The sequence below is a fragment of the Aquarana catesbeiana genome, linkage group LG06 (assembly GCF_042186555.1).
Source record: "Aquarana catesbeiana isolate 2022-GZ linkage group LG06, ASM4218655v1, whole genome shotgun sequence".
NCBI classification, from domain to species: Eukaryota; Metazoa; Chordata; class Amphibia; order Anura; family Ranidae; genus Aquarana; species Aquarana catesbeiana.
The window spans coordinates 148,275,402-148,300,043 of NC_133329.1; the positions used below are offsets into that span (position 1 = coordinate 148,275,402).

The window sequence follows — 24,642 nt, forward strand, 5'->3', positions numbered from 1 at the left end:
CACCGCCGCCCCTGGCTCCACCTATGAATTCGCCGCCATAGTGGCAGCGGGCTGCCTCGTAGAGGATTTGGTCACCGGTGGGGGGGTACGAGAGGCCTTCGGACCAGATTTTGTGTAGCGGGTCCTAGGGTAACCCATCCGAGGTCCGCCCCGCGATGAATGAGGTTCCTAGGGGGATGACTATGCCGCCGCTCGTCCCATGGATCGGGGCACCTGAGCGCGGAGGATGTATGTGGCCTCGTAGGCCGCAAGATGGCAGCGGGTCACTGCTGTGTGGAGTCAGTCGCGGGCTGTGTATCAACACCACCGGCCAGCCGGGATCCGCAATTTGGGCTGGGATTGATGCAGGGGGTGCCCAGGAAACTATAGGGCTGATCTGGAGTCTCACCGGAATGTTCACTGCTGAGGATGGCTGTAGATTGAGTCAGGATGTGCAGAGCTCCACAGCAGCACGTCTGGCTTGTCTCACACGCCCCGTGCTGTTTTGCTGGGGCACAGATGATGGCACAGGGATGGCAGTGCTATAATGCTGGGGCACAGATGATGTCACAGGTATAGCAGCGTTGTATTGCTGGGGCACTGATGATGACAAAGGGATGGCAGTGCTGTATTGCTGGGGCACAGAGAAATCAATGCTGTATTGCTGGGGCACAGATGATGGCACAGGGAAGACAGTACAGTATTGCTGGGGCACAGATGATGGCACAGGGAAGACAGTACAGTATTGCTGGGGCACTTTAGTACCTGAGTGTGGAGGATGTGTCTGTTGTAGTAGGCCATAAGATGGCGGCGGATCTCTGAGGTATAATGTTGGCCACGGCCCGATGGAGACACAATCGGCCACAATTTACGCTGGGTCTGGTGAGGATGCTGTCCGGTGATTGTTAGGGAGAGTTTGGAGGCTCTCCAGGTTGTATTTCATGCAGGATGGCGATGGATTTGATCAGCAGGCCGCGGGCGCCCAGAATCAGCCTGTATGGATTCTCAGGTGGCCGTTCAGGCCCCCCACACAGTCCAGCTGTCTCCCAGGGACAACCTCCAGCTATGTGTGCTATTCAGCTGCCTCTCACCCCACGGCACTCCAGCACGGGGATGACGGAGGCTCCGTAGGCCTCAAGATGGCGGCAGGTCTCTGAGGTATAATGTCAGCCACGGCCCGATGGAGACACAATCGGCCACAATTTCCGCTGGGGCTGGTGAGGATGATGTCTGGTAACTGTTAGGGAGCATTTGGAGGCTCTCCAGGTTGTATTACATGCAGGATGGCGACGGATTAGATCAGGATCGGCGGAGCTCCAGAGCAACACGTCTTTCTCCCACTACATCCGGACACGCACCCGGGACAACCCTAACCCCATCTACAGAAAGTCAAGGATTCTACCCTTTGACATACTTCCTGGGGTGCCAACCTCTGGATTCACACCAGGAGACTTATGCTTTCTAGACTCTAAGCTATGATTCTGGAAGCCAACTTCCCTGTATTAAGGTAAATACCACTGGACCTGACAGCCCACACTTCTTCAGAATGTGAGATTCAACAGCCAAACACTTAAATTTAGCGTTTGTAAGGTAGGATGGAATACTGGACATTGTGAGAGAAGGTCTGGATGTGGTGGTAGGGTCCATAGGTCCCCTACCGCCATCCTTATGATCTCTGCATACCAAGATCTTCTGAGCCACAAGAATCACCGATCTCACTTCCTGCTTGATCCTACGAAGCTGTCGTGGAAACAGCAGAATAGGAGGAAATGCATAAATCAGTGAGAACGGATTCCGCGGGAACACCAAGGCATCTGTTCCGCATGCTAGCAGACCCCTTGTTCTTGACACAAAGTTGTCGATTTTCTTGTTGAACCTGGACGCAAACAGATCTACGTCTGCGATACCCCATCTTAGGCATATCGCCAGGAAGATATCAGGATGAAAGGAACATTCTCTCGGGAACAACTGCTGGCGACTCAAGTAGTCTGCCCGACAATTTTCTATTCCCAGAATGAAGACTGCCGATAGGCAAGGTACATTGTTTTCTGCCCAAGTTAAGATATAATTCACCTCTCTCTGGGCCGCACAACATGTCGTGCCCCCCTGGTGATTAATATAGGCCACTGCTGTGGTATTGTCGGATTGGATCCTGACCGGATAATTCCGTAACCTTAACATCCAGGCCCTCAGGGCCAAGCGCGCTGCCCGGATCTCTATAATGTTGATGGGCAAGGTCATTTTTGATCTGGACCATTTCCCTTGGACAGTCGCTTCTTCCTGGACTGCTCCCCAACTCAAAAAGCTGGAATCTGCTGTTACCATCTTCCAGGTAGCTGGTAGGAAAGATTTTCCCTTCTGCAGATTCTTGGTTATCAACCCAACTGAGGCTCTGGTGCACCCTGGAGACAGACACATTGAGAAATCTAGAGCTTGGACCTACTTGTTCCAAGCCGACAAAATACTGTTTTGCAGCAGCCTCAAATGAAACTGAGCATAAAAAATGGCCTCGAATGAAGCCACCATCTTTCCCAACAACGTCATGCAAAGTCAAATAGAAGGATTCTTCTTTGCTATGACCATCTGAATCAGTTCCTTTATGGCACTGATCTTCGCCTGGGCCAAGAATACCTTTTCCTGGGCTGTATCAATAATCAGACCCAAGTGTTCCAATCTCCTTGATAGTTTTTTAAGGAGGATTTCTCTAGGTTGAGAATCCAACCTTGGTATTCCAGGTAGTCGACTGTAGATCATACTTTGGTCCAAGCGGGCTACCGACTGGTCTATCAAGAGCAGATCGTCTAGGTAAGCTATAATCGTTATACCTTGGGCCCTGATCCAGCTACAGGAGGGGCCAGACCTTTGTAAATACTCGAGGTGCAGTAGCTAGACCGAAAGGCAGAGCTACAACTGAAAAAGAAGATTTTCTACCTCGAGATGTAGATATTTCTGGTGAGAGGGAAATATAGGTACATGGGAGGTATGCATCCCTGATGTCAATAGACGCCAGAAGTTCTCCACCTTGTAGGACGGAGACCACTGATCGGATTGACTCCATGTGGAAAGAGCAGATATTAAGAACCAGTTTAGATATTTGAGATCTAGAATGGGTCTGACATACTCATTTGGTTTTGGTACCGTGAAAACGTTTAAATAAAACCCCAATCCCTGCTCTTGCATGGGAACCACTAAGATCAATCTTCTGAGACAAAAGATGGTCCAATGCTTGAGAGGGACTTCTTTTCCTCTGGAGTCTGAGAAAACGAGGAGACGGGGACCTACCGAACTCAAGTTTGTACCCTAGAGTTATTGAGGAAGTCACCCATCTGCAGCCTACAGCACCTGGCATTCCTAGGTGGTATCCCATCCAGGTACTGACCAGGTCCGACCCTGCTTAGCCGATGAGATCAGACGAGATCGGGCGCTTTCAGGGTAACGTGGCCGTAGGTCCGACACTCTTCCTGCCAGACCCTTGAGAACTGCAGAAGTTTTCTCCCCACTCGAGCGAGCGGGGGTGCCCCCTCATAAGGAGGCTTCAGTTTCCTTCTTGAACTTGACGGTGGAGGCCGTCATGACTGCCTGGAAGCAGATGCTCCTGGCACTGGAGAAGGAGCTTGTTTAAATGAAATACGTTTACTCCTTTACCAAAACTAACAAAAGGATACTTTTAGCACTAAAAATTTTTTGGATGTATTTATTTAAATCATCCCTAAACAGCCGTTCACCGTAAAAAGGAAAACTAGCCAGGAGCTTTGCATGATGCTTCGGCTGACCAATTTTTCAACCATAAAATTCTATGCTTATGTACCAGCCAAGCGTAAGGCGCAAGGCTTGAAGAATAGAACCTCTCTTGGTGTCTATTGCCAAACATAATGCCGCTGGTAACGCAGCTAAATCCTGGCCTGCTGATCAGGAATAACCTTGAGCACCTGTTCAGACTGGTCTCTCAAGGATTGACATACACCAATTGCTGCTTGCGCATCAGAAAAAAAATGTGTTTTTTTATTTATTTTTTTATAAGAGGAATTTCCAACTTTTTATCCGTTGGATCCCTAAGCATTTGAGCATTGTCTATCGGACAAGTCAAACTTTCATTTACAGAGGATATAGCAGCAACAATTGCTGGCATCTCCCACATTTAGTGAATTTTTCCTCCATTAGGAAAAAGTGTTAAAACTTTTTAGGAGGAAAAAAATGTTTATCTGGGTGATCCCACTCAGAATATATAAGCCTTTCCAGCAATGAATGGACAGGAAAGGCATGCGCAGCTTGAGGAGGCTTTAGTGAACCCAAAGAAAAAAGTGGGCATATCAACCGACCAATATAGAGTAGCAAAAAAAGTGAAGCGGACAAATTCAGTAAGAATTGCACCATCAATCTTTCAGATTGTGCAGGTGATCGCCACACATTTGACCCCTCAGAAGAGGAGTCATCAACCTTCTCACGGTCCCCTGGGGGAAATCGCATTTTATCCCATTCTGGGATGCGATTAAAGCCGCTAGCCAATCCCATCATGGCTTGAGGAAAACCCTCTTCAGAAATATAGACAGGGGCTGCAGTGTTGAAAACAAAATGCAATATTTGATATCCCTGATCACTTACTCTGACCTGCCACCCTGAGATCTCTCAGGGGAGGATGCCAATGTAGAGTGTTTAGAGCTTGCAGGAGTCCCTTTTAAGCTCTTTTTGGGGTGTTTCTACCCCCCCTTCTGACTATAGCCCAATGCACAAACGCAGAGGGACTACCAGAAGAAATCGCATTCGCTGCTTGAGCAAACAGCCCAGCAACTGCCGCTGCTATTTAACACTCAGCCTGATGCTTTTAGTTAATGTGCCAAAGGAATACCTGTGTCACCACTTACATGCCTCTTTTTAGCTTTTTTGTCTCTCTGACAGCTGCAGTCAGCAAAAAATAGAGTCTTTTAAATGTACCCCCGTGCTGGACGTTGCTGCACGCCAACACCACGCTAAACCAGCCCACTCTGTAATCCCAGGTGCCCTCCCCCTCCTCTTTTAAAAAAAGAGCGTTTTCCCGCGCGAACGCGGGCCTCCGATTCCAACGGGACAGGCGCGTGTGTGGGGGGAGGGCGGCGAGGGCTGTGACAAACCTCCATACAGAGGCAGTGGAGAATGGAACAGCATCCGCCGATCGTTCTGCTTCTCCCTCTACTCAGAAAGAGAAAAATCTCCCCCAGCATCTTACCGAAGTCCTGTGACTGCTAGCCAGAGAGAAGTTTGTCAGCGTCTGCTGACACAGCATGATCTGAGAAAGCATGACAAGGTACGTGCTCTATTCAGCCCCCAGTGGTGACTTTTAGGCATGACAACATTTACTTTTTAAAGGAGACAATTCACAAGAAACTTTAAAATTCTTTAGAAGTCTCCACTTACCTTTCCCGCCGCAGGGTTTTCTGTGGTAAAACCAACAGACCCAATCTTCACCTCTCACGGTGGGCTCCGTTTAAAAAACTGGGGCCCCCTTTTTAAATTGGGGGATCCGCACTTCTGGATCAGTAAAACACCCCGCCAGAAAAAACTTAAAGTGGAGTTCCACCCACTTTTATAACTCTTCAGCATCCCTCATTAAACTGTGCACTGTAAACAAATAGGATATTTTTTAATTTTTTTTCTCAGCACTTACTGTATATCTGCTGTATTCATTTTTCACTTCCTCCTCCCTGGCCGCGGCCCATCGCATCATTTCCTGTTTGCAATGCCTTCTGGGAAGGGGCGGCAACTTCCTCTGAAACTGCCGTTGCTATGGAAACCTGACCTGAAACCTATTACACTGCTTGTGCTGCACTGAGCATGTGCGAGATCTGCAAGGATGAGATCCAGGAAGAAATACAGTCTGGCTTCTGATGCCCACGGCCTGCTGTAAGTTTGTAAAATAACAAACTACTGCTATAAACTAACAAAACAGACCTTAGTTTACAGACTAACTTTACTAGAATACATTAAGCTTGTGTATTATAGGGGTATTTTTATTTAAAAAGTATAATTTCGGCCGGAACACCACTTTAAGCCTGAAAAAACCAAAAGCACTGGATCCCAGGGTCTAGCTCTCTAGAAAGGAAGCGTTACAGGCTAAACCTCGTTTCTTCCAGCACGAGGCCCTGGTACCATTCAATTCAGCCTAAAAAGACACTTTGAATGGATCCGGCTGCATAGCTAGCCCCAGCAAGGATTGCACCAGTGGAGCTCAGCACAGCACATCTTCACTCGTGACCAACACCTTAGTCACTGGCAAAAAAAACTGAGGTTCTCCCAGTAGTGGGAGGGGTTATATAAGTCAGTGGACTTCCTGTCTTAGGGTGTGTCAGTGTCCATCACCTGAAGTTGGCCTATAACCCACATAGTAATTACTATGGCTCTGTGTCCCATGATGCACGATTAAGAAATTGGATTTTAATCGGTTTATAAGGAAGTAAAAGAATGTTTTCTAAGGGTGATACAGAGGGGCATATTTATATAGGCACCATTCGCATGGCAGTTGAGCCATAGCCCAAATCCCAGTGGCAGGAGTCTACAGATTGCTGCTGAGATTGACATCTACATGCATTTAGCAGCAGCTGACGCTCCTGCCCGCATGCGATTGTGTCCGTCATTGTGTGTGCATCCACTTCTATCCACTTATTGAGGTAGAAGCACATGCATCTACGAGAGGCACTGCACAGGGGACAGGCTTAATCACCCGTCTGAATTAGCCTTGAAACACCTACGCCTAGAAGATTCACTTGCTGCAATTGTTTTGCAAATGTCAAATTCTTTACTTTATAAATGTGCCCCAAAGAGTTTTTTTACTTAGCCCCTGTTCACACCTCTGCGGCTTTGAAATCACGCATCTCACATGAGTGCAATTTGTACTGTCCATTTAATTGCAGCTTGCAACTTTATTTAACAGAAGTCTATGCAAGTCGCAATGAAATCATTAAAAAGTTGTGCAGGAACCCATTTCATAATTGCTGTGATGTGAGTTTGCGGTGATATAAATGGTTATATTGCCGACAATAGGGTTACGACTTCTCATGCGATTTGGAACTGTCAAATCGCATGACAAGTCACACCGGTGTGAACAGTGGCTTACATAACGTTTCACATTTTTTCCCACTATTATATTTAAACATTTATTTAAGCCAGTAAAATATTTGTGTGAAAAAGGGGAAAACTATGTTTTTTTTTTTTTTTTAATTGGCTACAAAATGATCATTACTTTAACAGAATTAGACACATACTCGGGAACTAAGCTTTTTGCCATTATAATCAAAAGTGGTGAGTGGCGCATTATTTATACAGACTCGTTTTAGGTCTATCTGCACCACATGCAGCAGTTACTATTTCAGGCCTGCCCCTATTTAACAAAGGGAATCTGGCAGTTTTTCATATAGAAACAGATTCCCACCAGGAGTGAACTTGTCGTATAGTATGCGAGCTGTTAGACTCATATCCCACACTCTGCGTGTGCAGTAATCACACTACACGAGCAGAGCCTGCAGGGTTAACAACCCTGCTCTAAACCAAGTGGGCGGTGATGGCAGGAGAGATCAGAGCATGCAGCTCCAGCTTTCCATTCTCTGTGCTGTATATGTCACAGACAAAGAACAGAGAACTGAATGCTTGTGCTTGTTCCTCTTTGTTAATTAGGAGCAGCATCTGCTCCGTTTTTTTGTTTTTTTTTGTTTGTAAGAGTGGTGTTGTGCTCACACAATTCTTTGTTAGTTCCCCCCTGCGTAGGCATGTACACTACCTGGAAATGCAAACCATACCTGTACTTTTTCTTGTGAAGTTGCCATATCATAGTCTGGGACATCTCTGTCACATAGATTTCTTCAAAGTGCGGGCTCATAACTTTTGTCACTTCACCGTCCCCTGCTCCCAAGTCCAGCAATCTCTGGGATTTCCAGTCTGGGCTAATTTTGAGAAGTCTCTGGAATTGTTCTGGGGAAAAAACGAACATAGACCCCCTACCCAGCAACCTATTAGGAGAAGAAAAAAGTATAAGCCAAACTAAAATGGAAAGTGTTGAAATAAAACATTAGATCGAACCTAATCAGCAGTAACCAAGCTTCAAAAACATACCCTCAGGCCCCATGTACACTGCTGCTGCTAAACGGACGTTCAGAGGCAGTTGGACACTTTTTTCAACTGTCCCTGAACTCATTCAATGTTATCTTATGTATACATGTACACAGGTTCGTTTACTGTCATTTTTAGGCAGTTGCGTTTATAGGCCTGTCTTTGAAGGCAAAAAAATGAGTTCAGACGCCGAAGTTTCTGATGTTTCAGACGCGGTAACCCGCGTTTAGTTTATAGGCAATTTTTTTTTTTTAAACGCTTCTGAAACGCAAACGCGGCAAAACAACGCTAAACGGGGCATGTAAATGCGGCATTTAAACACGGCAAAGCGGACGTTTTAAACGTGGGTTACTATCTGTCAAGTTAAATCGTTCAGGAGAGGTTGTAAAAACGTCCCGCGTACATGAAAAGCCTTACTGCCCTCTGTTACTGCAGGCGATATGTAGAAATGCCTCCTTAAAGTTTGTACAAGGAGCACTAAAGGACCCAGGGAAACAAAACAAACATTACGATATGTTCTCCCGGGCAGTCTGGAACACAATCAAACTGAGGACGAAGGGGCTTTTAACCTCTTTTTAGTTTGTGCTTTCTGTTGGAGGCAGAGCAAATAATCTCTCAGGTAGATGTCCTGAAAGACGATTAGGGAAAAGGCATTTAAATTTAGCTTTTGTTTTATGCCAACGGTTAGTTATGAGGAGGGGGTATTTGCGGGACCCCAGAATTCAGTTGAAGGTAGAGCTGCACAATTAATCGTTAAAAAATCGTGATCTCGATTCACCTCCCCTGATGATCTCTCCTGCAGAGGTTGCCGATTCTTTCATATAAGTAGAGACTACCTGCTCACTCAGCTGTCAAAAGAAAGCATCCGGGCACTCTGCCAAGTCTTTAACTTGATACATTTTAACTAAGCTTCCTTCTTAGATCAAAGGGAAAGAACTTTGTGTAGGCAGTCTGCCAAGTTTTCAACAACCAAGTTTTCAACAATGGGTAAATGCAGGAAATTTAACCACTTAAAGTTTAAATCTTTTTCTGACACTTCTTTCTTAAGTTAAAAATCAGTATTTTTTGCTAGAAAATTACTTGGAACCCCCAAACATTATATGTATTTTATCAGAGACCCTAGGGAATAAAATGGCAATTGCTGCAATATTTTATGTTACACTGTATTTGCCCAGCAGTCTTTCAAATGCAATTTTTTGGGAAAAAATACACTTCAATGAATAAAAAAAAAACAAAAAAAAAAAAAAAACAGTAAAGTTAGCCCAGTTTTTTTTTGTTTTAATGTGAAAGATGATGTTACGCCGCAAGAATCGTGATCTATCTTCTAAGCAAAAAAATCGTGAGTCTCATTTTAGGCAGAATCGTGCAGCTCTAGTTGAAGGCGTCCATCATTAGCGACTGAGATCTCATTTCTTAGTCCTAATTTTCCCCCGTTTAGTGAGCTCTTCGTGCTTTAAATGCATTCAGCAAAAGAAGAAAATACATCAAAAGAATGGAAATAAATAGGTTGCCGAGGTATTCCTGGCCAGCCTAGACCACAAACTATTTCCTGTAAGCATATTTCTGCACTAGAATTAACTGCAAAGCACAACCTGAAGTGTATCTGTAGTGTTTTCCTTTTTTTTAAGCACAGGAAATGAGAGGAAACCCTCTCCAAAAACGAGAGCACGGACAACTGTAAAAATGGGATATTTGACTTACCTGCAAGTTCCTTTTCCTGAGTACATCCCAGGACACAGAGTATCTTCCTCCCCATTAAGATAGGGTTAAGCTGCCACCTTCAGATGATTGGATACTGGCAAAAAACAGAATATCCCCTCCTAGGCATAACCCCTCCCAGCAAGGCAGCACTTCCGCTTTTGTAGCAAGCCATTAAAAGAGAGGTATGGGGTTGGATTTTTTTCAGAATCATACTTACCTAGGTGGATGCAGCATCGGTCTGATGCAGCATTTGTCCCCCGTCTGCTCTAGCACTGAGAACAACGCGATCAAACACCACTGATCACTTGATTCTCAAGGCTCCCTGAGCAGAGACCACGTGGCTGTCAGTCACAGCTCTCTGCTTTGCCCCCCCCCGTTGCTCACTGGAGAGCTGGGCTGTGTAGGGGGTGGGAGCGGCTGGCTCAGGCTCTCATAGGTCCGCTGAGAGCCTGAGTTGGGTGTCGGTCCAGACATGTGGGCGGATCCTGAATAAATTGTCGAGATCTTGTCCGAGCCTGGACCAGCTCTGTGACTTCAGCCCGCTGTCTGCTGAAAACAGGTCACAGGAGTGCAGAACGCACTGCACTCCTGTGATTCACAGGAGAAGTACAGCCAAACTCCTTTAACCACAAAATAAAGAGGGGCAGGATCTCTGTGTCTTTTACAGATTTTACAGGTGAACCAAAAATTCAATTTTCTTTATCATACATCCCAGGACACAGACTATCTTCATATCTATTGGGATGAGATATCCCAAAGTAATGAATATGAGGGCAGAGCAGTGGCGGACCGTCCATAGGGGGCACATGGAAAATTTGCAGCCGATTGCAAGCTGGGAAACTGGTTTGCCCGTGTTCAGGGCGTGTTTGGGGCGCAAGCAATGCGCCCGCAAACACTCCCACTCTTCAATGATTTGTTTCTGGCTGCCTGTTCTTCATTTTTATTGGCGGAGGACAGTGGGCGGTCCTTTTTCAGCGTCACTTCTGGTTTCCCGGCTCACTGTACTATGGACTGGGCATCTCGTAGAAACATGCTGAAGTTTCTACTCATTCACCTCCCTGGGACTTGCTACTCTGGGCTCCTGACCCTTCACAGCATGGGACCGAATTCCCCTGGAGCAGCCAGCAGCAGCGATGGATGTCACAATGACAATCAAACAGTAAGTGTCTGGAAGGGGGAATGGCCAGCCTCTGCTCTCTACATAGAGGACAGATAAGATTGTCAGGTGAGGGATCGGGGAACAAGTGCACTGTCTATAGAGAGGTGAGATAATGAAGCTAGCAGTGTGTATGTACAGCTTGTTACTTTCTCACTTCGATATCATTTCTCCACTTCCCCGTCTCCCTAACCTGTCTGCATGGAATGCCGTGGCCGTGCTGGAACAATCACACCCATGAGGGGACCATGAGAGTGTTGGGGGGGGGGGGGGGGTTAACCTGTCAGTGTGTGGGTGTTTGTACATGTCTACTGCCTGTGTGTGTGCTACACTGAGACATGGGAGAATGCTGGCTGCATGCTGAAAGGCCCCTCCCCCACTGTATACATAGCATGTCACAGTACACAGTCCCTGGCCTGGACACCAGTCCCTCTCCTTCACCTACTACTGTGCCCAAAAATCAGGGTATCAGGGGAGCAGTGACAGCCCAGGCTGGAGGCTCCGTTTGCAGGTAAGGACCTGGAGAGGTTTGTTTGCGCCCCCCCCCCCCCACAACTGGGGCAGAGCAATGCTGCAACAAACCAACAGGCCCCAAAAACTAAACCAAAACAGAACCTCACGGATAATAAATAAGTGCAGAGCTTATTCAAATCAGCAGACTATACAATCAATTGTGTGCACCAAAGCTAACCAGAACATGAGATCAAAAACAACTTCGATATCATGAAATCATATTTATTTAATGTGATAAATATGGCGCCAACAGTAAAATATACATGGTGAAACAAAATTGAACAGCTGCCCCTTTAACTGAGTAAACCACTTTCAATGTGTAATAATAATAATAATAATAATAATAATAAGGCGCTATTGTGCAACCACCTTACAAAATATCACAGTGCAATGCATATAAAATGTCCATGAAGAGATTTTTTTTTTCAAAGAAAATGTAAATCTCCACAATATGTAGATGCAAAAATAGAATATAAAAAAAAAAATAAAGAAAAAAAAAAAATTCTCTCAAACAAATGGCCAATCTTCTTATCAAAGTTTTCCAAACACCATGCTCAGAAGTGAATAGTGCTCCAATATGTGCTCCACCAGTGTGTAACAGATGTACACACTCACCAACCATCAAGCTTTAGCAAGCCTTAAGACACAGGGGTTAAAACGAGTACTTCTGACAGATCACATCCAGTCACCCATGGAAACAGGCAGCAGGTACCTATTCGGATATCCTCCACCGTAGTTTAGTTAAGTACCCAAAAAATAGATAACAGCCGTAATGGTGCAATACGTTTATTTACCCATAATAAAAGAATTTAAAAGCTGAATAAAACTCACATTTATTGGCATTACCGTCAGCACCAACATAAACAGCCTCAAGCAAGGTCCTCACTCGCCGCTCTTCCAAGAGCCGATGTGCATTCCAGCACCCGGAAGCTTCCTGAAGACGCTTATCTAGTGAAATGCATTGAGGCTGCGGCTGTCGTCGTCACTTCCTGTTGGGTCTCCTGTGGGCATTTCCGGGTGCTGGATCGCATGCCGGCTCTTAGAAGATCGGCGAGCGAGGACCTTGCTTGAAGCGGTTTATGTTGGTGCTGACGGTAGCACCAATAAACGTGAGTTTTATTCTACTTTTTAATTCTGTAATTATGGGTAATAAATGTATTGCACCATTATGGCTGTTATCCATTTTTTGGGTACTTTATTTAACCAACGGAGGAGGATATCAGAAGAAGTACCTGCTGGTTGTTACCAAGGGTGGCTGGATGTGATCTGTGAGAAATACTCATTTTAAGCCCAGCGTCTTAAGGCTTGCTAAAGCTTGATGGTTGGCGAGTGTGTACATCTGTTACACACTGTGGTGGAGCACGTATTGGCTAGTATTGGAACAATATTCACTTCTGAGCACAGAGTTTGGAGGACTTTGATAAAAAGATTGGGCATTCTTTTAAGAGAAAAAAATGTCTTTTTTTTTTAAATGATTTTTTTCCCTATTTTTGTATCTATATATTGAGGAGATTTACATTTTCTTTGCAAAAAACTCTTTTTATGGACATTTATATGCATTACACCATGTAATATTTTGTAATGTGTTTGCACAATAGCGCCTTACACTTATTATTGCACATCATGAAATCAAAACGTCTCTTCCACTTTTCCAGCTGATTAGAATTCTTATTTATTATCACTGTTATAGCAACACACATGGGATTGTGATTGGGTGTTCAGTTGCTGTATTTATACGTATTTGCACACGGCTTGAATATATGACATTAGCAAAAAAATTGAAGCCTGGCGTGGCTCGCAGGGAATATGCCTAGGAGGGGGATTTGTCTTTTTTTTGCCAGTGTCCGATCACACAAAGGTGGCAACATAACCTGGTCACAAAGGATATAGAGCAGGGATATGCAATTAGCGGACCTCCAGCTGTTGCAGAACTACAAGTCCCATGAAGCATAACAAGACTGAACAGCCACAAGCATGACACCCAGAGGCATAGGCATGATGGGACTTGTAGTTTTGCAACAGCTGGAGGTCCGCTAATTGCTTATCCCTGATATAGAGATACCCAGTGTCTCTGGATGTATGATAAAGAAATTTTGGATTTCTTAAAGCTGTCTATGGCAATGGTCACAAGACAAACAAAGAGACAGAACCTGGTTTGCAATAAAAACTTGACCATGGTTATGTGTGTTCCGTAATCTAGCCAAAACTAACTGAAAATGTTTTGACTATAGATACCCTTTAATATATAGTTTGTCATACATTTACAGTTGTACTTTGAGTTGAGCAGGGTGGAAGTTGTTTGAGAAAGACAACACTTACCCATTGATGGAGGTTCTGGACATAAACATGCTGAAGACAGAAGACATGAAGGAATGATACAACTGGATAGAGAGCCACCTGGACTTCTCAATACTCCTGTCAAGGAATGTCTGGGTCCCTTCATCTAGATAACTCTGAAAAAACATTGGCCTTAGGGCTTCGCTGATCTTCTGAGTGTCACATACGTACCACTTAAGGAAAAGCAAAAGAAAAAAAATTTTTTTTAAAACACTAGGAAATAAAAAAGAACTATGGCAGGCCATTATGTAAATTAAGGAGAATGAGATAAAAAAAAAAAAAAAAAAGTTGTTTAAAAAAGGTTATGGCTGCAGGCTCAAAATTCTCTGGTTCTGAGGTTATTAAAAATATATATAAAAGCCTAAATTATTTCATTTTGGATAGAGTAGGGAATGGTTCAAACCCGTCACCAAAATAGGTGTCTCTATCGGAAGATTTTCTCTCACTTTCTGTTCCAGAGACAACTGTTAATATTTGACATGTTCCATTACTTTTTGTCTTGATGACAATGGATACCAAGGGCAAGTTCCCACTGGTGCGATGTCCGACACTTCATGTGATTCGCACCGCACAGCAGTGCAAATCACATGCGATCTCTGTGTGATGCAATTTCAGCCATACAGATATTATGGCTGAATTTGCATCGCATTCGGACCAAACTCACACAGGACCCTTTTTTTGGTCCGCAGCAGAATCGGATCGCAGTCACCCATGCGATCAGATTCCTGTCCGAATCTGTAGTTCGCATTGCAATTTGGGGGTCATTAACTTTCAATTGACACTCCCAGCAGTTCGCATAGGGCAGCGTGAACTGCCGCTGGGAGACATGCGATGCGGGAATCCGCAGTGGATTCACAGGGCTCCCACATCACTGCAGTGTGAACCGAGCCTCAATCAAATAGAAAGGATGAATGTCCTTAGCAGTTAAGATAAAAGCAAAAAATCCTAGAAGGAGATTCACCACCCCCTACTCTAAACAAAAGGAAACAAAAAAAAAAAGAGAATGAAATTAAAAAAAAAAAAACAAACAATGGCTTCAAGTACACTTTAAGGCTCCATGCACGCTGGCTTAAAAAACATTGCTTCTACAGGAGTTTTGTGTTCTGTCTGTAGAAGCAGCTCAATGTTATCCTACTGTATGTGTCTATGTACATTAGGACTTTAAGAGGCATATATTTTGAGTTAAACGCCTAGAGGCAGATAAAAAAAAAAAAAAAACCTTCTGGTTCGCGTTTCTGAATGGAGCTTGGAGGCAGAAAAAAAAAAGTAAAAAAACTCTCCTAAACTTTGTACAAAAAATGCTCTATTTGAGCGTTTTTTACTCCCGAGAGAACAGACATCTTTTTAAGCCCAGTTTGCATGGAGCCTTAGGGCCTATTACACTTGGATGTTTTTATGCAGTAAAACTCTTGCATTTTGTTGTACATCAAATAGAAATCCCATTTCCCATACAGCCCCATTCACATCTAAGTGTGTGCATAACTACAAGTGCCACAACACACACACACAAAACAGAAAAGAAAACCAAGAAAAGTTGTGCAGTTTGTTTTCATTCCTAAGGTGACCCTGTCACAAAACTAAATGTTTGATATGAACCCATACTTGTAAAAAAAAAAGTCTGTAATACTTACATTTTCTGCTGTCAAAATGCTACTCTGATCCTGACAAATCCTAAAGTATAACCTAAAGGCTTAATGTACACGGGACGTTTTTACAGCCTCTCCTTTTTAGCGATTTAACTTGACAGATAGTAACCCATGTTTAAAATGTCCGTTTAGCCACGTTTGCGTTTAGAAGCGTTTGAAAAAAGCATCCAACTGCCTCTGAACGTCGGTTTACCAGCAGCAGTGTAGTTGAGGCCTAACCCTCAATCACACTGAACACGGCTTTGAAAACGTGCAAGTTCATCTGAAAACGCACAATTTCAAAACCTCGTTTCAGTCAGACTTCGGGGGGCGACTTGTGTGGGTTCATGCACAGATGTCTATTGAAAGCACCTCCGAAGTTGCCAAAAGTAGTGCGGAAACTACTTTTGGAAATTGGTGTAGTGGTGTAATTGGTGTAGAAAGTCGGCGTCACACCAATTGGGTCACTCCAATTGCCAGCAATAGGCTCCAATTTGACCTGTCAAATCATGCCCATGTGAACGGGGGCCAAGGGTCCTTTCACATTGACTTTTGGATCAGGTCTCCCATTCATTTTTCAGAAGGAGCTCCATGCAAGTCTATAGGCAGGCGGATGAAAACAGATATATGTCTGTTTAACATCCACCTAACCCTGAGTATGTCCAGGTGCAGAAAAAAAATGCTTTCTGTTTTTCCCGATTTAAATGTGCCGGATTGGACACAGTTCTGCAAATGTCTGCGGTAAAAAAAAAAAAAAAAACGAATGAGCACGGAGGTCATAAATGTCACATCTGTCCCATTCTGCCCCAGTTCAGCAGGGGATCATTTCATGGATCCTGTGCTGAATAGAGCAGTGCATGTCTGTGTGAAAGAACCCTTACAATGAATTTCTTATTTGCTCCCTTTTGGTCTGTTAAAGGCCAAGTTCACCTCTTACAAAAAATAATAAAAATGCACATTTCTTTAGAGGTAAAAAAAAAAAAAAAAAAAAAAAAAATGCACATTTATTATTTTTTTTACTCTGCAGTCTGTAAGGCATTGCACACATGATCAGCAGGGTGCAATACCTGGATCCTGCAGACCATCAGTACACTATCTGCCCATACTTCTGATATGGGCAAGCAGATACTGAATGCCAGGAGGAATCAATGGACTATGAGAGTGCTCACCAGCGCCCTTGTAAATTTGAGAGCTACAAGCTGTCGGCCGCAAAGGCTGAGAGTACTTGTAGTTCATTTATTCACAGAATTTTGTAAATGAATGATGCAGCCATGTGGACAAAGACCCGCAAGGCTTAGCAGTTTTTAAATTCCGACAGCGGGTGTGGGGAGAAGATCCCTCGTCCGCTGTCATGGGGGGGGGTCAGGGGGAGAGGAAAAGGATACAGGTTTCACCCTAAATAAAGGTGCAACATATAACATGCTCCACAGGTGAACGTACCCTTTAAATATATTTGAAAGCACTGCATCCTATCTGTGTGATAAGTGCAAAAAAATACCTGTTCTGATTTTGCGGGCTGATAACTTCCTGTGCTCTCTGCATCTGCTGAACATCACTACATCTGCTGTGAGGACTACAGAATATTTCCCTGTGTTATGAGAAGAGGAAGTGTTCTGTAGTCCTAATGGTCTTCCTGCCCAAGGGCGACAACACTGCTCCTCAGTAGTGACAACAGGTCAGTTTTCTTGTTAGCAAGGGGCTTGAATTGTGTAGTAAGTTATTTTTTTTCAAATAAACATGTTATACTTACCTCCTCTGTGCAATTGGTTTTGCACAGAGCAGCCTGAATCTCCTCTTCTTGGGTCCCTCTTTGCTGCTCCTGGCCCCTCCCTCCTTTGAGTGCCCCTCAACTTGCTACAGGGGGCACCCAAGCTGAGTCAGAGCTCCGTGTATCCATTCAGTCCTGACATGGCTCCGCCCCCTCTCTCCCCTGATTGGCTGACTGACTTTGATTGACAGTCATGGAAGACAATGGCACCGCTGCTCTGTCTCAGCCAATCAGGAGAAGTGTATGGCTGAGGGGGATCGTGGACATCGCTGGAGAGAGAAGGAGCTCAGGTAGGCAATTAGGGGGTGCTGGGGAGGCTGCTACACACATAGAACATAGAGCATAAAGATAAAAAAAAAAACCTTCTGCCTTTACAACTCCTTTAAAACTGAAGACAATGGTTATTGCCAGTTTGAAACCCAAGCTACTGTGTGGGCAATCAATCCATTGATGCTTCTACCCCATAGGACCGAGAAATTGAGGCTGCTAGCATTACCGAATGCGTGTGTGTGAAAAGTATATTGTGTATATATAATTATATATATATATATATATATATATATATATATATATATTACACATATACATATACACACACATGCATACATACACACACACACACACCACAAACACAACCCATACATACAAGGAAACCGAAATAAATAAGTTCAGAAATTAAGTTAGACTTACTTGTTTTGGTTTCTTTGTATGTATGGATTGCCTGGGTTGTTACTGACACGTGGTGAAAATTTCATGTCAATAGCACCTTTATAAATATATTTACCCAGAAAAATGGTGACGTGTTAAATACTTATTTTACCCAAGATATATATATATATATCTATATCTATCTCTCTATCTATATCCACACTGTATATGAATATGTACAATTTAAATTTTCACACTTCTGAAACCACAAAAGGAGGCAGGTTTGAGAATATCAAACACGTTCAGTCATTGATGTAATGAATAATATTAAGATGAAGTCTGGGGGAGGAGTGAGGAGAAGGGATTAGACGGTGTGTCTGCCCCTTGTGTCCTCCTGGTGAGTAGAGCATGCCGGTGATGAATACGAGGCACTCGGGCCAGACAATGAGCAGCAAGAAGCGTTATTCATTGAGCAATATTCCCTCGAACAATGACATTGTAACATTACTTGCTGGTCTATGATGCCTACATAACCTGCATTGTTACAGCATACATCAATTGATCATGACTTCACTGTGCTCTATGACGTACCTACCACATTCCTTTGCTTGTGGGCACAAAATGGCATTTCTATTTTACTGGGTTCTTCAGTGATGACTGTACACTGTCTGGTACAGTTCAGTTTAAACCGTCTACTGTAAATGGAATTTTGAACCTAATAAAATAATCCTGATCTATTTTTCTTCACGATGCAATGCATTGTAATGTAAAGCCAATGTAATGTAAGGACGCTGTGTAGAAACCAAAAATACAGCCAGATATCAGGTTATACAGGCTCTACCCATAAAAAGTGAGAGTAGAACTGTCTGTGCCGCCTGTAAAGACCAAACTCTTCCTTTTGTGATTCTCATGCAGGTTAGAAAACAGTAATAAGGACTACATGGGCAATCATTAGGTATAATCAATCCTTAATGAAGAAATCCGGAATCATTCTTAGTTAGTGAACATAAAAAAAGAAAACGATTAACACTTAGGCCTCAGTCACACTGGCTCTCCTAAGTGCAGGAGAAGTCATCTGGGAAGTATAAACTTTTAGGGCCCTTTCACACACGTGTTCAGTCGAGACCTGGCTGTTTTTCCGACAGATCCAGAATGAACCACAATGTTTGTCTATGAGTGTGCGGATGTATACAGATGTACGTCCGTTTACATCCAAGTCTATATGTATACACAGAAAAAAAAAAAAAAATGGAAAAGGCTGTGTCCTTTTCCATTTGTTCAGACAAACAGATGCCAGCCCTGTACATCTGTTCTAGTAATACTGTTTTTAGGCAAGAAACATATTTTTGGTGTATACTGTTGTTCACCAATGCTTTTTTCAACAATAGAAAAAAAAAAAAAAAAAAAAAAAAAAAAAAAAAAAAAAAAAGGTAATGTGAGAAACAGATTTAAACCGGATGTAAAGAAATTCCATTTTCATGAACTCGTGTTTAGATGCTCCTGCTTTGAAGCAGGTTTAGAGTTTCTAACCAGATTCTGGACATGCAGCAATATTTTTTTCTCTAAACACAGCTAAACTGACTGCACCTAAATGCAGGTATGAGTGGCACATGTATTTAAATGCGTTTAGAGAAGTCTTCTAAAGGCATATAAACACAAGTTTGACAGTGCCAGTGTGAATGAGGCCTAAAGATCCTTTAAAGCAGGGATATGCAATTAGCGACATCCAGCTGTTGCAAAACTACAAGTCCCATCATGCCTCTGCGTGTCATGCTTGTGGCTGTCAGAGTCTTGCAATGCGCCAAGGGACTTGTAGTTCTGTAATAGCTGGAGGTCTGCTAATTGCATATCCCTGCTTTAAAGTATCCTGAAAAATACTGTATTCTGCTAATTGTAAAGGGTTATTAAAGCGAGGCTCCACCCAAAAGGGGAAGTTCTGCTTGTTTGCTTCCTCCCACTCTCACGTTTGGTACCTTTTGGGGGGGGGGGGGGAGGCTGGGAGGAGCGGATACCAGGTACCCGCTCCCACTTCCAGGTAAGATAGCAGCAATCATTGTGCAGCAATCTACAAAATTTCTGCCCCCCCCCCCCCGCCTTCTGGAAGACACACAGGTCCCAAAAGACAGCAGGACTATTCAGAAAACGCAGCACGACTCGCACATACATAGTAGGAAACAGGCTGTGAAGCCACAAGGCTTCAATTCCTGTTTCCCTTGATGAAGATGCCGGGGCTTGCACCCCGAGCCAAGAGACTCGGTTTGGGGTGCCGTCATCGTGGGCTCCCTGGACAGGTAAGTCTCCTTCTATTAAAAGTCAGCAGCTACAGTATTTGTAGCTGCTGACTTTAATTTTTTTTTTCCCCCAGGCTGGAACTCCGCTTTAAATGTAATGACAGTATTCAGTATATTTTTTTTTTTTTATTTCATGAACAAGCTGTCCAGCAAAAGTGACAGTTAAAGGGGTTGGGACTAACTATTGTACTCAGCGAGGAGCTTGCAATAGTCAGCTTTATTTCAGATGGCTTGAAATCTTTTTTTTTTAAAAAGTTTTTTTGAAGGAGAAAAAATACTTGGCTAGAACTGCTTTAAAAAAAAATGTAGCTGTAGTTGGGCTTTAATTTGTCACCTAAAGCAGAACCAAAACCATTGATTTAACAAACCGAATAATCACAACTATTCACTTCTTTTGCATTGATTTAACAGTTTAAAAAAACAGTTACATTCCAGGAACATGCAGGGATTGATAACAGTCACTATTGCTTGTGCTCTCAAGCAAACTGTCAAACCATCAAACGGCTGGTGTCATTACTGATCACGTGTGGAGCATAAGGGAAGTTGAAGATCAAAGGCCAAGATGGCAGCTTTCATGGCTGGAAACGAGGGTTTAATTTCGTTTTAAAGAGTAGTAAACTGTGTTAAACAATAAGGGCGCTTTCACACTGGGGGGGGCGTCGGCAGTAAAGCACCACTAATTTAAGCGGCACTTTACTGTCGTAAAGGGCGGTCCTCCAGGCCCATGTCAGTCTTCTCAAGAACCGTAGGACCCTGCAAAACATATGCATAATACACATAACTTCAGACAGAACCGGGTGGGAATCCGGCTGTCCTGAAAGACTCTCAGGAAAGGAGTTACTGGTAAGTCTAACTCAGCTTTTCACCAAGCATCTTCCAGAACAGCCCATGAGACGACGAGCCAGACCTTACCAGTCTAAGGAGGGATAACTGCCTGAAGGACCTTACGACCAAACGCCTGCTCCTGAGCTGATAGGAGATCCAGGCGATAATGTTTAATGAAGGTCGAGTAACTGGACCATGTGGCAGCCCTGCAAATTTGTTCCGGTGAGGCACCAGCCATCTCAGCCCAAGACGTAGACAAGGCTCTAGTTGAGTGCGCAGTAACAAAAGGTGTAGGAACCTCCCTAATTTTGTAAGCTTCAGAGATGGCTTGCTTTATCCATCTAGCCAATGTGGCTTTAGATGCACTATTCCCTTTGTGAACTCCAGAAAAGAGGGCAAATAAGGTATCAGTTTTCCTAAAGGTCTTGGTGACCTCAAGATAGACTAAGAGAATCCTTCTTACATCTAGAAAACAAAATTTTCCTTCTAGGTCGCCCTGTGGCGAACTACAAAAGGTTGGCAGTACAATGTCCTGAGATCGGTGGAATGTATTTGCCACCTTGGGCAAAAAACCTGGATCGGTTCGTAAAACAACTCGATCCTCAAAAATCGTGAGGAAGGGCTCCCTTACTGATAGGGCCTGCAACTCACTTATCCTACGAGCTGAAGTAACAGCTATAAGGAACAGAGTCTTTAATGTAAGTAACTTAACTGAAATACTTCCCAGAGGCTCAAACGGAAATTCCACCAGAGTTTGAAGTACTAGGGACAGGTCCCAAGTTGGACAACTTCTCACCACTACTGGTCTGGCCCTAGAGATAGATTTGAAAAATCTGGCTATAGTGGGATTTTCCAGGAGAGAAAACTGGAGGAACACACTAATTGCTGCCGCCTGTACCTTTAAGGTACTAACTGAAAGACCTTTGTCGACGCCCTCTTGGAAAAATTCCAAAATAGACGGAATATTATGGGTTAATCTTTCATTTTCAGATAACCATGAGTTAAACCTTTTCCAAACTTTGGAATTTATGGATCTAGTAACCGGCTTCCTGCAATTAACGAGAGTCTTGACTACCTTGTCAGAGAACCCCTGGGCGCTCAGTATCTTTTCTTCAGATACCAGGCCGTCAAGTTTAAGGAAACCACCTGAGGGTGTGATACTGGACCCTGCAATAATAAGTCTTCCCTTTTCGTAAGACTCCGCGGAGGCTCTGAAACCAGAGACTGTAGCAGGGAAAACCATGGCCTCTTGGGCCAAAATGGGGCAATTGGAATGAGATCCGTCTCCTCTAGCAGAAACTTCCGAAGGCCTTCTGGAATCAGTCTGATTGGCGGGAAGGCATAGCATAGGCCTGAAGGCCACGGGTTTGCCAGAGCATCGATCCCCAAGGCTTGGTCTGCCGGGTTCATGGAAAAGAATATCTCCGTCTTGCGTTTTTTTCGGTTTGCGAACAAATCCGCTATGGGATAACCCCATCCCCTGGTGAGGTCTGCAAAGACTTCGGGATGAAGGGACCAGTTGTCTCGCTCTATCCTGTGACGGCTGAGATAATCTTCCAGGCAATTCTTTGTCCCCTTCAGGTGTACAGCCGAAATTGAAGCTAGATTCCCCTCTGCCCATGAAAGGATCTCGTGGGCAATGGACTGAAGCATCCGGCTTCTCGTGCCTCCCTGCTTGTTGATATACGCGACTGTCGCGATATTGTCTGACAGAATTTGGAGGTTGTGACCTTTGATCTCCATCTGAAAAGACTGCAGGGCTCTCTGGACTGCTAGCAGCTCTCTTTGATTGGATGAGGCCCCTGCCTCCCTCGAGGACCACTCTCCCTGTACTACTGAATTGCTGAGGTGGGCCCCCCATCCCCAGGAACTCGCATCCGTAGTAATTCTTCGGGATATGGGAAAGGACCACGGTAGACCTCCTGCTAGGTGCTGGCCAGTTCTCCACCACCACAGGCTTCTTTTTATCCTGGCGGGAAGCCGGATCCTTGACTCCAGGGACCTTACGTCCCCGTCCCAGTTTCTTAATAGAAACATTTGTAACGGACGCTGACGGAGTCCCGCCCATGGTACCGCTGGAAAACATGAGGTAATAAGACCCACTGCCCTCGACACCTGTCTCAGAGAGACCGACTGGTTGGTCTGCAATGCTGACATAGTCTGGAACACTTTGGTAATCTTCTCCTGAGGAAGAAAAACTCTTTGGTTCACTGAGCAAAAATCGTAACCCAGATAAGTTACTTTCTGGGCCGGGATCAAGGATGATTTTTCTTTATCAGCCAGCCTAGGGACTGTAAGAAGTCCTGTACAGCCTGGAGATCCTCCAACAGCCTCTGGTATGATTTTGCCACTATCAGGAGGTCGTCCAAGTAAGGGATCACAGTTATCGCCTTTAACCTTAGTGGAGCCAGCGCTTCCCCCAACACCTTCGTAAAGATGCGTGGAGCTGAGGAAAGACCGAAAGGGAGGGCTTGAAATTGAAAATGTCGGGTTCCCATACTCGTCTTCACTGCCAATCTCAAAAACTTTTGGAAGGCTGGATGGATAGGGATATGAAGATAGGCATCCCTTAAGTCCAACGTGGCCATAAAGCAGTTTGGGTATAGTAGGTTTTTGATTGTAAAAACCGTCTCCATACGGAAATGCTTGTATCTGATGGACTTGTTTAAGGTCCGGAGATTCAGGATAAGTCCAAACTTTCCCGACGGCTTTTTGATCACAAATACATGGGAATAGAATCCCTTGCCCTGCTCTGACTGTGAAACAGGAATCAGGATTTTTTGATCCAATAAGTCTCCGATTTGGAGACCCAGAGCCCTTGCTTTCTCTCGATCTTGTGGAGGAAAGGTGATCAACAATCGTTCTGATGGTTGGTGAACAAACTCCAGCCTGTACCCATTGGTCACTAGGTGCAGGATGAAGGGGCTCGAAGTGACTGCTGCCCACTGTGGGATGAAGGCCCTCAATCTTCCTCCCACTGGGGAACACAAGTCACTGTGGCTTGGCGGGCTGTTGAGGAAGGTTAAACAGCACTCCCCCTTTGCCTCTGTGCCCAGTCCAATATTTTTTCTGCCTGCTGTCCTTTTCTCTAGGACACTGTTGCCTGCCTTGGCCACGAAAACATTTTCTGGCTGTCAGGATTCTCTTTTTCTCTGGAAACACCTTTTTCTTATCAGCCGTGCGTTCCAGTGCCTACTGCAGTCCTGGGCCAAACAAATGATCGCCTCTTAAGGGAAGCCCACAAAGGCGTAATTTGGAGGCTGGGTCCCCTGACCAGGTGTTAAGCCAGATGCTTCTCCTGGCCGAGTTCACTAAAGCCAAAGTCCTGGCCGACATTCTTACCGACTCCGCGGAAGAATCTGCCAAAAAACCTACAGCCTGAAAAAGGAGAGGAAAGGACTTCAAAATCTGCTCTCTCGAGGTACCCGCTGACAGGTGTGACTGAATCTGAGTCAACCAAACCTCCAGATTCATGGCCACACAAGTGGAGGCTAGAGCTTGTTTCAGGTTCCCAACCGCTGAGTCCCAGGCTCTGTGGAGAAGGATATCCCCCCTCTTGTCCATCGGATCCTTAAGCGTGCCCATATCATCGAACGCTAGGTCCGAATTTTTTGAAACCTTTGAAAGAGGTGCATCCAGCTTCGGTTTTTTTTTTATTCCATGGCTACGCAGTGTCCTCATCAAAAGGGAACCTTCTTTTTAGGTTACTAGAGAAGAATGGTT

General features: G+C 44.4%; 1 protein-coding gene and 1 pseudogene across 1 annotated transcript in view; both read right to left on the reverse strand.

Moving 5' to 3' along the window:
- Positions 1 to 24,642, reverse strand: part of METTL9 (methyltransferase 9, His-X-His N1(pi)-histidine) — an 80,081-nt gene that overhangs the window by 47,660 nt on the left and 7,779 nt on the right. The window contains exons 2-3 of the mRNA XM_073591032.1: positions 13,745 to 13,935; positions 7,746 to 7,955 (exon numbers count right to left, since the gene is read on the reverse strand). Coding sequence (XP_073447133.1) covers positions 7,746 to 7,955; positions 13,745 to 13,935 — 401 coding nt within the window. The remainder of the gene's footprint in view (positions 1 to 7,745; positions 7,956 to 13,744; positions 13,936 to 24,642) is intronic.
- Positions 3,310 to 3,428, reverse strand: LOC141101961 (5S ribosomal RNA; annotated as a pseudogene).